This window comes from Bufo bufo, chromosome 4 (genome assembly GCF_905171765.1).
Source record: "Bufo bufo chromosome 4, aBufBuf1.1, whole genome shotgun sequence".
Classification (NCBI taxonomy): Eukaryota; Metazoa; Chordata; class Amphibia; order Anura; family Bufonidae; genus Bufo; species Bufo bufo.
The window spans coordinates 99,062,229-99,077,843 of record NC_053392.1 but is presented as its reverse complement, the minus strand read 5'-3'; the positions used below and the strand labels follow the sequence as shown (position 1 = coordinate 99,077,843).

The 15,615-nt window shown below is 42.6% G+C and overlaps 1 protein-coding gene across 1 annotated transcript in view; it reads left to right on the top strand.

Moving 5' to 3' along the window:
• Nucleotides 1-4,478: 4,478 nt before the first annotated feature.
• TPO (thyroid peroxidase) overlaps nt 4,479-15,615 on the top strand; it is a 297,193-nt gene continuing 286,056 nt past the window's right edge. Inside the window, 2 exon segments of the mRNA XM_040429901.1 lie at nt 4,479-4,533; nt 5,294-5,423. Coding sequence (XP_040285835.1) covers nt 4,479-4,533; nt 5,294-5,423 — 185 coding nt within the window.

The following is a 15,615-nucleotide window of genomic DNA, read 5'->3' as shown; positions in this document are numbered from 1 at the left end:
AGCTAGGTCGTGTGGGATGCTGGTATATAAAGCAGTGACATCTGCTGTAATCCAGGTAAACTCAGGCTTCCATTTGAAGTCCTAGTGTCCCTAAGGAAACCTGGAATATGCAAAATAAGCGGTTGCAGCAGGGAATCGATCCACTCTGAAAGTCTCTCGGAGAAAGAACCGATTTCTGCTACAATAGGGCGTAAAGGGGGAGGAAACATTCCCTTGTGCACTTTGCGATTTTGCATGCAGGTGACACCTCCAATCTGGTGGTTCAAGGAATCTAGAGAGTTTTCCTTTCCACCAGAGGGGGCGACCATAGGAGCAAACTGTTAAATCGAGAGGCATATTGGATTTTCCAACTGGGTTCAAGACAGCCTCAAGGTCTCAACAAAAGACATGATTTAATTCTACACTATTAGGGGAGTTTTTCTTTTCTCCCTTTTGTGTTTAGATGTTTCATTATTATTATATTTTTCTGCTTTGCCATTGTCTTTTATATATGCACCAACTACGTATTTATGTAGATGTTTTGGTCAGCACATGTGATTTTAATTTTCTCTATGTATGTTGAAAGTGATTGGACATATGTGATTGCACCGTGTGTGCAGCTCTTCACGATCATGTGATTGATTGATTGATTGCATGGCCAGCTGTGTGAGCTGCTCATATGATGCGATCCCATTACCAGTTCGATAAGTCATGAGGAAGGACCGATATTTGTTAGTGGTCTGAAACGCGTAACTGAACATTCCTGTTTCTGACGAAGATTTTATGCCGCAATAAAGCTACGAATTTTCCACCATTTCTTGAGCTGGATTTTCTATATTTTTGAATTTATAACATATAATATATTTTTGGACAACCTATAGGAATGAGCTCAAGTCATATCTGTCATTCAATCCAAGCTCCCCTAATGCTTGGGTACGCAGGATCCACATCGCTTCCCTCTGCAGGAGGAGGCGGTGTCTATCCCCCGGCTGCTGGGGGGCGGACACAATCTCCAGCACAGTAATTCCTATCACACTAGCTAACACCCTGCACTGGAACCAGCTACACTATATCACTATCTAACTATCTCCCACTAACTATCTATATTATATATATGAGCTAACTGTTGGGTATGCAACAGCATGTACCATATACAGTATTGTGTATTAATATCACTTGACCAGTAGATGGCACTTTATGCTAAGGTTACCAGTTGTGTATATCTGTAAAACTTGTTGGTTCTCTCTCTCTCTCTTTATACCAAGATGGCTTCTGTTACAGTTTGCTGAAATGTCTTGTATGTTTGGAACTTAATCCACACAAGTAAACCAAGTTCTGCCTCATCACAAGCTATTAGTGTCTTCTCTAACCCACAACCAATACTAACTAACTATCTAATGTAATTGAATAAGGATCCAGATTACACAGCAAAGCACAGAGCACAGCAATGTCACTGCTGTCTGTCTCAGAACTTCAAAATACTGCATACAAGGGCTGCTGGGGAGTTTCTTATATAGTAAGGGGTGGGCAACTTTCCTATTGGTTGCTAGGGATGTTGCTAAGCTCTGACAAAGATATTGCAGCCTTCTCATTGGCCCAAAAGCAAGAAGCAGTGAGGGTACTGATGAAAACAAATCTAGAATATTCGTGATTACGAAGATATAAGACTATATTCTGCTTCTTCGCGAATTCTCGAAGTGCCGATATTCGCAATAAAAATTTGCGATTAGAATATTCGCAATAAACACTACTAAGATGTCCACTGAAGTCCATGGTTCTGTAAAAACCATGAACAGAACATGGATGCCATCAATGTTCTGTACACTTTTCACTGATACATTGCACAGAAAAATGATAAAATGTTAGATAACAAGTTTTCTATTTCTTTGTGGAGGCAAAAAAAACCCAAAAAAACGGATAAACCATGGTTATAAAACACAGACACACTTCCTGAACTCTGGGGATGCACAATTCAGATGCAAGATGGTCCAAATATTTGCATCTGCAAAACAGACACGAGTATGTGAATGAAGCCAAAGGTCATCGAATTTTCTGTGAATGAAATTTGTCTCATACATCTGATTAAAGGCTGTTAAAAACTCGATACATCCACAGGTATACTGAAGAAGCAATCCCTTTCAGATCTCTGTATCTCTGTTGATTCTACAGGATCGATTTGCTTATCTCCAGTAGCCATGCAAGTCTAAGGGCTCGTGCACACGACAGTATTTTGCGTTCAGTATACTGGCCAGTTTTTTTTTGTTCAGTATGCGGTACATATACTGAACCATTCATTTCAATGGTTCAGAAAAAAAAAAACTGGTGTCTCTGTGTTCATTCCGTTTCAGTATTTCCGTACCTTGAAATGATAGAACATGTCCTATTCTTGTCCGCAAATCACGGTGCTTGGCTCCATTCAAATCAATGGGTCAGCAAAAAAAACGGAACACATACGGAAATGCATCCGTATGTCTTCCGTATCTGTTCCGTTTTTGCGGAACCATCTATTGAAAATGTTATGCCCAGCCCAATTTTTTCTATGTAATTACTGTATAATGTATATGGCATACGGAAAAACGGAAAGGAAACCGAACCCGAAAAACGGAACAACGGATCTGTAAAAAACAGACGGTAAAACACTGAAAAAGCCATAAGGTCATGTGCATGAGCCCTAACTCTGTTCCTCCCAAATTTCCATACAATAGAGAGAGGGGAATGAGCCACTGCCAGACACCTTTGGCAGCGTGTTATTATATGTCCCTTGCAGGGGTGCACCACCAATGAGGCCAGGTGAGGCAATCGCCTCAAGCAGCACCAGGTAGGGGCAAGAGGAGGGCAGCCGAAGGGCCATGGGCTGAAGGGAAGGAGCCGCCATTTTTAGTTTTTGCCTCAGGTAGCAGAACGGCTAGGGGCACCCCTGCTACCTTGACAGTTCAGTATACCCGATCTTAAATGAATAAACAGTAGATGGTCTGCAGGTCCTGCTGTGATTGTCAGGGTCCGGCCAACATATGACAGGAAGAGTTGATTACCACAATAACTACTGTTCTTGGTAGTAACTTGGTAGCTTAGGCATTATTCACATGACTGTGTCCGATATTCTGTGAAAAACGGATAGCACATGAATGGCTTCCATATGCATTCCATTTTTTCTCATTCCAATATTTGAGTTGGCAAGTCTATCCCACAAAATGGACCAGAATATGACATACTGTATACTGAGGTTCTCAGATCAGATGGACATGGGAATAGCCTTAAGAGGGTTTGTTTTTTGCGGGATAAGTTGTATTTCTAAATTCCACCATTTTGATATTTATGTACAGCGTTTTTTGTTTTTTTTTGCATTGCATTTGCAGAAGTTTGAACCAAAGCATAGGAGAAATGGCTGCTTCAGAACAAGAAAACAAAATGAATGTGAAAACTGGAGAAGAATTAAAACTTATGCTACAAGCTCTGAACAATAGCACAGACAAAGCATCTATTCAGCCCAATGGTAATTGCCATTATTTCTGTGTAAAGAAAATATGATCTCATTTAAAACCACATTTTACCAGCCTCCCATGACACAATAACTGAGTTGTCAAAGTAGTCATTTGTTAAGATGGGTTTGTACACATATATAATACCAAACCTCAGGCTGGGAATCTTTCTGCAAAGACTCTTTTATTTTCAAACAAAAAAAAATATATACAAATGAATGTTCTTATTTTTGCTGAATGCACTTAACGAAGTCAATTATTTCACACAGCATATTTTTTTTTTGCAGAGTTAATGGATTTGTTCATAAAATATTTACTGTATGCTTAATTAAATAACTTGCAACTGTGTGACAACAATGTAAAGTCTAAACACCTACAATACACAGCACAATAAACACAATGTTATATTATTTGCTCTAAATGACATCTATTATCCCTTGGATCAGCATGAAGAACTTTTAAAATGTGCCAATTCAAGTTGCTTGATACCCAAGTTAAAATCACCTAAAATATAACGCTTAATTTATTTTATTTTATTTTTTTCTGGGCAAAATGTCGTTTTTAGTGACCCCATTTAGCTGTACTATATTAATATTGATTAACTTTTATTAACTCTTTTGGGGGGGGGGATTCTAGGAAAAAAAATTGTTTTTAAGTTATAAATTTTGCGGTGTTCATTTTTGGGGATAAATAACATTATAACTTTATTCTCTGGGTCACATATATGGAGAAGATTTCACTTTAGGTGTTTTTTTTTTAACTTGGAATTGTTTTATTTAATAAAACTATTTTAGTCCCACAAGGGAAATTTAATAGGCGATTTTTGATCGCTTCTACAGTATAATACATTGCATTGCTTATGCACTGCAATGTATTATTGTGTCTGTGCTATACTGACATCCACCAGCAGGCTGTGCCAGAGAGGCGCAGCCTGTTAGGAATATAATGAAGGCAAGCCTGGGCCTTCATTAAGTTCTAGGCTGCCATGCACAGCCATTTGTGGGGTGCCAATGGGAGACAATGAAAGTCTGTACCTTTAGCAACCACTTAGATGCTGTGGTTGCTATTGCTCATGGTATCTAAGGGGTTAAACAGCCCCCATCAACGCGTCTGCTTCGGCCATCACAGCAGGAGGCTGGCACTCATGTGAGAGTCAAGCCCCTGCTTTTGACTGCATGGGAGAGCTGTGCAGCATTTAGTGTAGATTGGCCCTCTGTCCCTCTGTAAAAAAAAAGGCACCCAACCCACCACCCCTTGGTGACCACTGTAAAAAGGCATATTGTTGGTCACTAAGGGTTAAACTAGAATTCATATTAATTGTATTCAGTGATATATGCTATTATACTTGGTGTACTTTGCTGCTATCTAGTTTGCTGCTAACTGTTTTACGTAAGTTATCTATAGTTTTATTTCATTATGTCATTCATCTTGGAACGGCTCCTCTTCTGTGAGCTCACATCCTGTGTCCTTCACTCTTTTCCTGTTTGTCAGACATGCTTCACAAGGAGGTTCCTTAAAAGTAATGTGTCATCAAAATGTAATCTATTGTTCTAATCTGGTTTTATGTTAAAGGGACATTTCCATCCAAAAATCTGTATCACATACTAACAGCTTATATACGAATATTCTATTTAATTATTTATTAATTTATTAATGTATTTATTAATATTTGTAGTCACTTCAAATATTTCACTTCCTGTCCAGATAGATAGATAGCAGATGAATAGTGCCTGTATATTTGGGGACACCCAGGACTCCCCTCTACTGCCTCTATACATGTATAGAAACCATAACCATTCAAATTGAGTTACATAATGTAATCTATTTACTTTTAGAAATACCTCATCACATTCTCAGTATTGTTGCCAATATGACTGGTTGTGTTGTGTCATATAATCCACCACCTTGTACGAATACCTGCCAGGATGTAAAGTACAGATTAATCACCGGAGCCTGCAACAATAGGTGAGCAGCCCTTCACATGTCTGTGTGTTCACTAAGATGATACAATTGTTTAAGGTTTACCTTATGATTCAATCTTCTGAATATGATAGATTGATAGATAGATAGATAGATAGATAGATAGATAGATAGATACAAAATAGAAAAGGCAGCACTCCAATGTACGGTGGATAGCATGTTGGACCCTGGTTATTCCCCAAGCAACCTTTCAGCCCAGCACAATGAGGCCTTTGTCAAGCAATAAAGAGATGCCATGTGAAGATCTATACACACATATCACAATGATATGTTCAATTATATAATTACAGCACAATATAAACAAAAACATTTGCATATTTGCTAGTGTTGATCGAGCACCAAAGTGCTCGGGCCGAACACCTCGGGATGCTCAGGTGCTCTACCGAGCACCCAAGCACAATGAAAGTCAATGGGAGAACCCGAGCATTAAACCAGGCACCCCCTGCTCTGAAGACGGGAGGGTGTCTGGTTCATAGAAAAAGATCAGAAAATGATGAAAACACCTACGAAATGGTTTGGGAACAGCATGGAGAGGATGTCTGGATGCATCTTGGACTCCCAGGTCGCTGCTGGGAATGATGTTGTCCGAGTAGTACACCACTTTTACAGACTGACACTAATACGCACAAAACCAAAGATAAAATCGATTTTAGAGGAAAAATTGTTAAGAAACATTCTTTCCTGCATATTTACTTGTATATAAAGTGCAAGTGCTGCCAAAGATTACAAGGAAGAAGCACTCCGATACAACCTATATCACATAATGGAGGGCCTCATTCATATTGTGGTACAATTGTTCAGGTAGTGGGACTTCTACACTCATAAAGCCTATGCACTAAGTGAAAGGGCTGCCAAAAATTACAAGGAACCGGCACTCCAATACACCATTTATTACACATAAGGGAGGGCATTATACACCCTTAAAAAATTATGATTGGTGGCCTGCTGGTGAGCTGACCCTCTAAAGAAATTATATGCAAGGGCCTGCAGGTGAAATGACCCTGTAAAAGATTTTAGGTGCGCGCCTGCTGGTGAGCTGACCCTGTAAAACATTATATGCGAGGGCCTGCAAGTGAGCTGACCCTCTAAAAGATTGTAGGTGAGGGCCTGCAAGTGAGCTGACCCTCTAAAAGATTGTAGGTGAGGGACTGATGGTGAACTGACCATTTAAAAAATTATATGCGAGGGCCTGCAGGTGAGCTGACTCTGTAAAAGATTGTATGTGAGGGCCTGCTGGTGAGCTGATCCTGTAAAATATTTTAGGTGCGGGCCTGTGGGTGAGCTGACCCTGTAAAACACTATATGCTAGGACCTGCATGTGAGCTGACCCTGTAAAAGATTTTAGGTGCGGGCCTGATGGTGAGCTTACCCTGTATAACATTATATGCGAGGGCCTGCATGTGAGCTTACCCTGTATAACATTATATGCGAGGGCCTGCATGTGAGCTGACCCTCTAAAAAATTATATGCGAGGGCCAGCAGGTAAACTGACCCTGTATAACATTATATGCGAGGGCCTGCATGTGAGCTGACCATTATATGCGAGGGCATGCAGGTGAGCTGACCCTCTAAAAAATTATATGCGAGGGCCAGCAGGAGAGCTGACCCTGTAAACGATTGTAGGTGAGGGCCTGCTGCTGAGCTGACCCTCTAAAAAATTATATGCGAGGGCCTGCACGTCAGCTGACCCTGTAAAACATTATATGCGAGGGCATTATATGCAACGAATATGCATGTTGATAGGATGGAAGAGGAGGAGAGGAGGATAAGCAAAGGAAGATTCAACCATATACCCTTGTTTGTGGTGGAAGGGGTTCATGGGAATACAGTGTATTCAGTACATTATAAACAACACATTTAAAGTGTCTTTATGTTCATCAGCTTTCCTCTGGTAGAGTTGAGAAGTCATGGTCTTTCCAGGCCTTGTTAATTTTTATAAGAGTCAACCTGTCAGCATTTTCAGTTGATAGGCGGATACACTTATCTGTTATAATGCCACCAGCAGCACTAAATATCCGCTAAGACAAAATGCTGGTGGCAGGGCAGGCCAGCACCTCCAAGGCGTACAGCGCCAGTTTGTGCCACGTGTCCAACTTGGACACCCAGTAGTTGTAAGGCACTGAGGGATCTTTGAGGCCGCTGACACGGTCTGCTATGCACCATCTTCCAAATTTTCCCTCCTTGTGACATGTCGGGTGGGTAATAATTCAATTAAGAATTATTAATTATGGTCATAAAAATAATTAACCATAAAAAAAAAATTTTTTAATAAAATTTGTCATAAATTCTTAAAATCATGACCTGGCAAATTGTAGACAACCTAATTGATACAATTCACATCTGAGTCCGACTATTTCCTCAGATAAATAAGTTCTTTTTGATGTGAGATGATGTTAATGATAAAATGTAGTTCTACATTATACAATAATACACAGGTATTATAAAAAAAAATGCAGATTTATTGGTTACAAGATTATAAACATATATAAGTAAATAAACACAATGATACATGCAAATGAATATATATAGCGTTAATATAAAGCATTACAAGCTTAACAATACATGTGAGTGGAAATAACTTGTCACATTATAACCAAGCTATTATTAGGTTAGGATATCAAAATATGAACATAAGTTATATATATTACTTCTGTTCAGAGAAAACCTCATGCTATCAAGATGGGCATGTCTAATCCTAGACATCAATATAGAATGCTAAATACATTCCACCCCCCTCTAACCAACTACACATCACATGACTTCAAGATGGGCAAATCCATCCAAGGATATAACTTAGAAGAGATAACTGTATCCTTCCGCCCCATCCTGGACTATTTTTACATATATAACTTTGGTAAGACTATTAAGACAAATAACAGGGATCTAGGATCTTAAATGGAAAGGATTTGAAATAAATCTTTCCTGTGGGAATCCATCACTTAGCTTGGCGAAGAATGTTCTATCAATATATATATATATATATATATATATATATATATATATATATATATAAAAGCAATCATTTAATGCTTTGCTAGATTATGAGTCTAGATTCTTCTGCAGGTAGAATGAAGCCTCACAATATCCTAAGACTACATCTCAATATGGAGATGATCAATTTATTTAATCATTTATTTATTCGCCAATCTAGATGGTATAATTTCACCCACACTATCAAATTAGTCTTAATAAAATGAAATATCATTTCCTGTGTCTCTTACCAAGTGCTAGTAGGAATCTCACTTCTGCTCCTAGGAAAGCTGGGTGGTCCATCATAGCGCATCTCACCATGGCTTTCATCTTGATAGACCCCTCTAGAGACTCAACTTCTCGTCTCTCTCTCCTTTTCCTCTTTTTCCTCCCTTCTCTACCTCCTGTGCATGGCTTATGATCACAAACTTATCAGTTAGACACACCTTCCTAGTTTGGAACTTTCCAATCATTGTCGGATGGGCGTGACCATTGATAAAATGTGACATCATAACCCTACCCAGAATGCACTTTTGCTACTGTTGTAATGTCACCTACTGATACCTAGGTGGCACTGCTGTATAAGCTATCTGCATCATAGTATAAAGGGTTAACTTATGTAAGTCTGAATATACATTTTGACCTTAAAAGCTTTAATTCAAAGCTATAGGGATTAATTCTGACACTTGGAGCAATTAGAGACAGACCTCTAGGCGTCTCACTGAACGTTTCTCACACTGTTGATTTATGGATCATAAATAACTTTTCTCACAGAGATATCAGTACCTCCTCTGTCATACCAAAGATGTGATTAATTGTTACAAAACACACATCTTCACAGACACTCTTCTAATGAGAAATATATACAATATACTGGATACATGTTGTCTTCGTAACATATAACAATATAATATAAACAAATATATATACAGTACAGACCAAAAGTTTGGACACACCTTCTCATTCAAAGAGTTTTCTTTATTTTCATGACTATGAAGGCATCAAAACTATGAATTAACACATGTGGAATTATATACATAACAAACAAGTGTGAAACAACTGAAAATATGTCATATTCTTGGTTCTTCAAAGTAGCCACCTTTTGCTTTGATTAGTGCTTTGCACACTCTTGGCATTCTCTTGATGAGCTTCAAGAGGTAGTCACCTGAAATGGTCTTCCAACAGTCTTGAAGGAGTTCCCAGAGATGCTTAGCACTTGTTGGCCCTTTTGTTTTCACTCTGCGGTCATGCTCACCCCAAACCATCTCGATTGGGTTCAGGTCCGGTGACTGTGGAGGCCAGGTCATCTGGCGCAGCACCCCATCACTCTCCTTCATGGTCAAATAGCCCTTACTTTCAAAGATTTCCCAATTTTTCGGCTGACTGACTGACCTTCATTTCTTAAAGTAATGATGGCCACTCGTTTTTCTTTACTTAGCTGCTTTTTTCTTGCCATAAAACAATTTCTAACAGTCTATTCAGTAGGACTATCAGCTGTGTATCCACCTGACTTCTCCTCAACGCAACTGATGGTCCCAACCCCATTTATAAGGCAAGAAATCCCACTTATTAAACCTGACAGGGCACACCTATGAAGTGAAAACCATTTCAGGGGACTACCTCTTGAAGCTCATCAAGAGAATGCAAAGAGTGTGCAAAGCAGTAATCAAAGCAAAAGGTGGCTACTTTGAAGAACCTAGAATATGATATATTTTCAGTTGTTTCACAGTTGTTTGTTATGTATATAATTCCACATGTGTTAATTCATAGTTTTGATGCCTTCAGTGTGAATCTACAATTTTCATAGTCATGAAAATAAAGAAAACTCTTTGAATGAGAAGGTGTGTCCAAACTTTTGGTCTGTACTGTATGTCCTACTAATTGCCTTATGCTAAGGACTAACTAAGGCTCATTAAATGAATACATACATATTATGTATTTTGCTTCATTAATAAATGCCTAATTGTATAGGTAATTATCACCAGCTGCATAGAGTTTAACTTTATCACCCATCATACATTTAAAAGTAGACAAGGAGGCCTCTTCTCAGACTGGAACATTCATGAGAAGAATAACACTAAAGCTTTGTGTGACCTTAATTTGGCCTACTCAAGACATACAAAATTGTAACTATAGTCGAGCATGGCTCTTAAAGGCAATGAAGATCCATCTTGACAATAATGAATTGGATATGAATGTATTTACCTATGAAAAGGCAGAACAGACAGTAGGCCATGCATCAGGGTGAGGGTGCTAGTGGGGTGTCATGAAACTGCCCCAGGCTTTGGAGAGTGTTGCCCTGCCTCTGTTGGAACTGCTGTGTGTTCCCATTGTCTCCCCTCCTCGGTTGGCCAAGGAACTACGGACTCTGCCGCCAGCGTTGTCAGCTGGAAAGTTTTGGAGCAATTTTTCAACCTCTGGTATTGCACCATTTTGCTCATCCTCTTCACCAGAGGAATGAGAGATGAGAAGTTCCCTTTGTAGCGGAAGTCGAGAAGGGTGAACAACCAGTAATCCGTGTTATCTAAAATGCGCATAATATGCGGGTGGCTGGAAAGACAGCCTAACATGAAGTCAGCCATGTGTGCCAGAGTACCAACAGGTAAGACTTTGCTGTCGTCATCAGGAGGATGACTCTCAATCTCCTCATCCTCTTCATCCTCTTCTGCCTACCCATGTAGAACAGATGGAATTTAACTTCCATGGGTACTACCCTCTGTAGCGGAGGCAACTGTCTCCTGCTCTTCCTCCTCCTTTTCATCGTCCAATTCATGCTGAAAAGACGAACTGAGGGTGGTCTGGCTGTCACGCTGTGTAATGTCTTCCCCCATTTCCACCTCTTCCACATGAAAAGCGTCGTCCTTAAATGTGAGCAGCGAGCATTTGAGTAGACACAGAAGTGGGATAGTTACTCTGATAATAGCGTTATCGCCGCTCACCATCTGTGTTGATTCCTCAAAGTTGCGTAAAACCTTACTGAGGTCAGACATCAATGCCCACTCGACGCTTGTGAAGAGCGGAAGCGGACTGGAAAGGCGACGACCATGTTGCAGCTGGTATTCCACTACTGCCCTCTGCTGCTCACAAAGCCTGGCCAACATGTGGAATGTGGAGTTCCAGCGCGTGCTCACGTCACACAACAGCCGGTGAGCTGGCAATTTCCAGCGCTGCTGCAGCATTGACAGACCGGCTGGAGCTGTCGATGACTTGCAGAAATGTGCACATACGCGGTGCACCTTCACCAGTAGCTCAGACAAATTGGGGTAGGTTTTGAGAAACCGCTGAACCACTAAGGTTAAGACGTGGGCTAGGCATGGGATGTGTGTGAACTTGCCGAGCTCCAAAGCCGCCACCAAATTACGGCCATTATCAGACACAACCTGGTTCTATGTTGAGTGGCGAGAGCCACAGCTCAGTCTGTTCTCTTATCCCCTGCCACAGCTCTGCGGTGGTGTGCTGTTTGTCCCCTAAGCATATCAGCTTCAACACGGCCTGTTGCCGCTTCCCCACTGCAGGGCTACACTGCTTCCAGCTACCAACTGATGGCTGACTGGTGCTGCACGCGGATAATTAGGAGGTGGAAGTGAAGGAGGAGGTGGAGGAGGAGAAGTGGGGGTTGGAGCCACTAACGTAGGTGCTGGCAGAAACCCTGATTGATGTAGGGCCCGCAATCCTTGGTGTCGGTAGCACCTGTGCCATCCCAGGGTATAACTCGCTCCCGGCCTCTACAGCGTTCACCCAGTGTGCTATCAGGGAATAGAGATGGCCCGAACTATCCGACGGCGAACAGTTCCCGGCGAACATAGCTTGTTCGCGTTCGCCTCTGCCGGGCGAACACATGCGATGTTCGGTCCGCCCCCTATACATCATCATTGAGCAAACTTTGACCCTGTACCTCACAGTCAGCAGACACATTCCAGCCAATCAGCAGCATACCCTCCCTCCCAGACCCTCCCACCTCCTGCACAGCATCCATTTTAGATTCATTCTGAAGCTGCAGTCTTAGTGAGAGGAGGGAGACTGTAACTGCTGCTGATTTAATTGGGAAATCGATAGCTAGGCTAGTGAATTCAGTGTCCACTCCAGTCCTGAAAGACTCATCTGATCTCTGCTGTAAGGACAGCGTCCTGACAGCACCCCAAAAAGCCCTTTTTAGGGCTGCAACATTAGTCTGCTTTTTTTTTTTCCTTTATATACATATTGCAGTTGCCTGGCCTGCCTGTGTGTGAGGAGCTGCAGGCCCACAGACTGTAGTGTGCCCACTGCCAGTGCTCACCCCTGTCATTCCGTGTGGCACAGGACTTTGCTTAAAAAAAGGCACTTAATTTTTACACTTTAATCTAAGGTTAGTTGCCTGCCAGTGTGTGTCAGGCTGACTTCCACTGACTGTAGTGTGCCCCACTGCCAGTGCCCACCACTCATACCGGCTGGCACAGGACTTTGCATAAAAAAGGCATTTAATTTTTACACTTTAGTGTAATTTCAGCTGCTTGCCTGCTGCTAGTGTGTGTCAGGCCGACTTCAACTGACTGTAGTGTGCCCACTGCCAGTGCCCACCCCTGTCATCCCGTGTGGCACAGGACTTTGCTTAAAAAAAAGGCACTTCATTTTTACACTTTAATCTAAGGTTAGTTGCCTGCCAGTGTGTGTCAGGCCGACTTCAACTGACTGTAGTGTGCCCACTGCCAGTGCCCACCCCTGTCATCCCGAGTGGCACAGGACTTTGCTTAAAAAATAGGCACTTAATTTTTACACTTTAATCTAAGGTTAGTTGCCTGCCAGTGTGTGTCAGGCTGACTTCCACTGACTGTAGTGTGCCCACTGCCAGTGCCCACCACTCATACCGGCTGGCACAGGACTTTGCTTAAAAAAGGCATTTAATTTTTACACTTTAATGTAATTTCAGCTGCTTGCCTGCTGCTAGTGTGTGTCAGGCCGACTTCAACTGACTGTAGTGTGCCCACTGCCAGTGCCCACCCCTGTCATACCGAGTGGCACAGGACTTTGCTTAAAAAATAGGCACTTAATTTTTACACTTTAATCTAAGGTTAGTTGCCTGCCAGTGTGTGTCAGGCTGACTTCCACTGACTGTAGTGTGCCCACTGCCAGTGCCCACCACTCATACCGGCTGGCACAGGACTTTGCTTAAAAAAGGCATTTAATTTTTACACTTTAATGTAATTTCAGCTGCTTGCCTGCTGCTAGTGTGTGTCAGGCCGACTTCAACTGACTGTAGTGTGCCCACTGCCAGTGCCCACCCCTGTCATACCGAGTGGCACAGGACTTTGCTTAAAAAATAGGCACTTAATTTTTACACTTTAATCTAAGGTTAGTTGCCTGCCAGTGTGTGTCAGGCTGACTTCCACTGACTGTAGTGTGCCCACTGCCAGTGCCCACCACTCATACCGGCTGGCACAGGACTTTGCATAAAAAAGGCATTTAATTTTTACACTTTAGTGTAATTTCAGCTGCTTGCCTGCTGCTAGTGTGTGTCAGGCCGACTTCAACTGACTGTAGTGTGCCCACTTCCAGTGCCAACCACTGATACCGGGTGGCACAGTAGCTTGCCGATAAATAAGGCATTTAATTTTTAGACAGTAGTCTAAATTCAGTTGCTTGCCTGCTGCCAGTGTGTGTCAGGCCCGCTTCCACTGACTGTAGTGTGCCCACTGCCAGTGCCAACCACTGATACCGGGTGGCACAGTAGCTTGCCGATAAATAAGGCATTTAATTTTTAGACAGTAGTCTAAATTCAGTTGCTTGCCTGCTGCCAGTGTGTGTCAGGCCCTCTTCCACTGACTGTAGTGTGCCCACTGCCAGTGCCAACCACTCATACCGGGTGGCACAGTAGCTTGCCGATAAATAAGGCATTTAATTTTTACACTTTAGTGTAATTTCAGTTGCTTGCCTGCTGCCAGTGTGTGTCAGGCCCGCTTCCACTGACTGTAGTGTGCCCACTGCCAGTGCCAACCACTGATACCGGGTGGCACAGTAGCTTGCCGATAAATAAGGCATTTAATTTTTAGACAGTAGTCTAAATTCAGTTGCTTGCCTGCTGCCAGTCAGTGTGTCAGGCCCTCTTCCACTGACTGTAGTGTGCCCACTGCCAGTGCCAACATCATACCTGATCGTATACACACACTGGATGTTTTAAAGCACGTTATTCCAAACAATTTAGGAATGTTAGTTGATTTATGCCCTTTATGGATTAAAACCCGACTCTGCGTCCACTACGTAATTTTCCATGGGAGTTTTGCCATAGATCCCCCTCCGGCATGCCACAGTCCAGGTGTTAGACCCCTTGAAACAACTTTCTCATCACTATTGTGGCCAGAAAGAGTCCCTGTGGGTTTTAAAATTCGCCTGTCTATTGAAGTCTATGGCGGTTCGCCCGGTTCGCCAGTTCGCGAACATTTGCGGAAGCTCGCGTTCGCTGTTCGCGAACTGAAAATTTTATGTTCGCGACATCACTATCAGGGAAATGTAGCATCCCTGCCCGAATGCACTTGTCCATGCGTCTGTGGTTAAGTGGACCTTCCCAGTAACTGCGTTAGTCAGGGCATGTGTGATGTTACGGGACACATGTTGGTGCAAGGCGGGCACGGCACACCTTGAAAAATAGTGGCGGCTGGGAACTGCGTAACGCTGGACAGCCGCCGACATCTGGCTGCAGAAGGTCTCAGTGTTCACAAGCCTAAATGGCAACATTTCCAGGGCCAATAATTTGGAAAGTTGGGTGGGTGGCTGGGTATCTGCAATTGTGTTTAAATGCCTGGGGTAAGGACATTTGTATGCTGTGCTGGGACATGGAGGTGGATGTGGTCGCTGATGGTGCTTGCGAAGGTCCAGGTTCACGGCGGGAGGCATCCAGGCCGGCACCTTCGACAGGGGATTGGCCAGCACATAACACAGAAGAAGAGGAGGCAGTGGTGTGACTAGCAGACACAGATTGTGGACCCAGGCGTTCGGCCCACTTATTACGGTGCTTGGATGCCATGTGGCGAATCATGCTGGTGGTGGTGAGGTTGCTAGTGTTCACGCCCCGGCTCATTTTGGTACAGCACAGGTTGAAAACTACTATTCTTTTGTCGTCCGCACTTTCCTCAAAAAAGCGCCATACTGGGGAACACCTACCCCTTGGAAAGGGAGATTTCTGCAAGGGGGTGCTATGTGGAACAGTAGCGGGCCTGTTTGGTGGGGCCCGCCT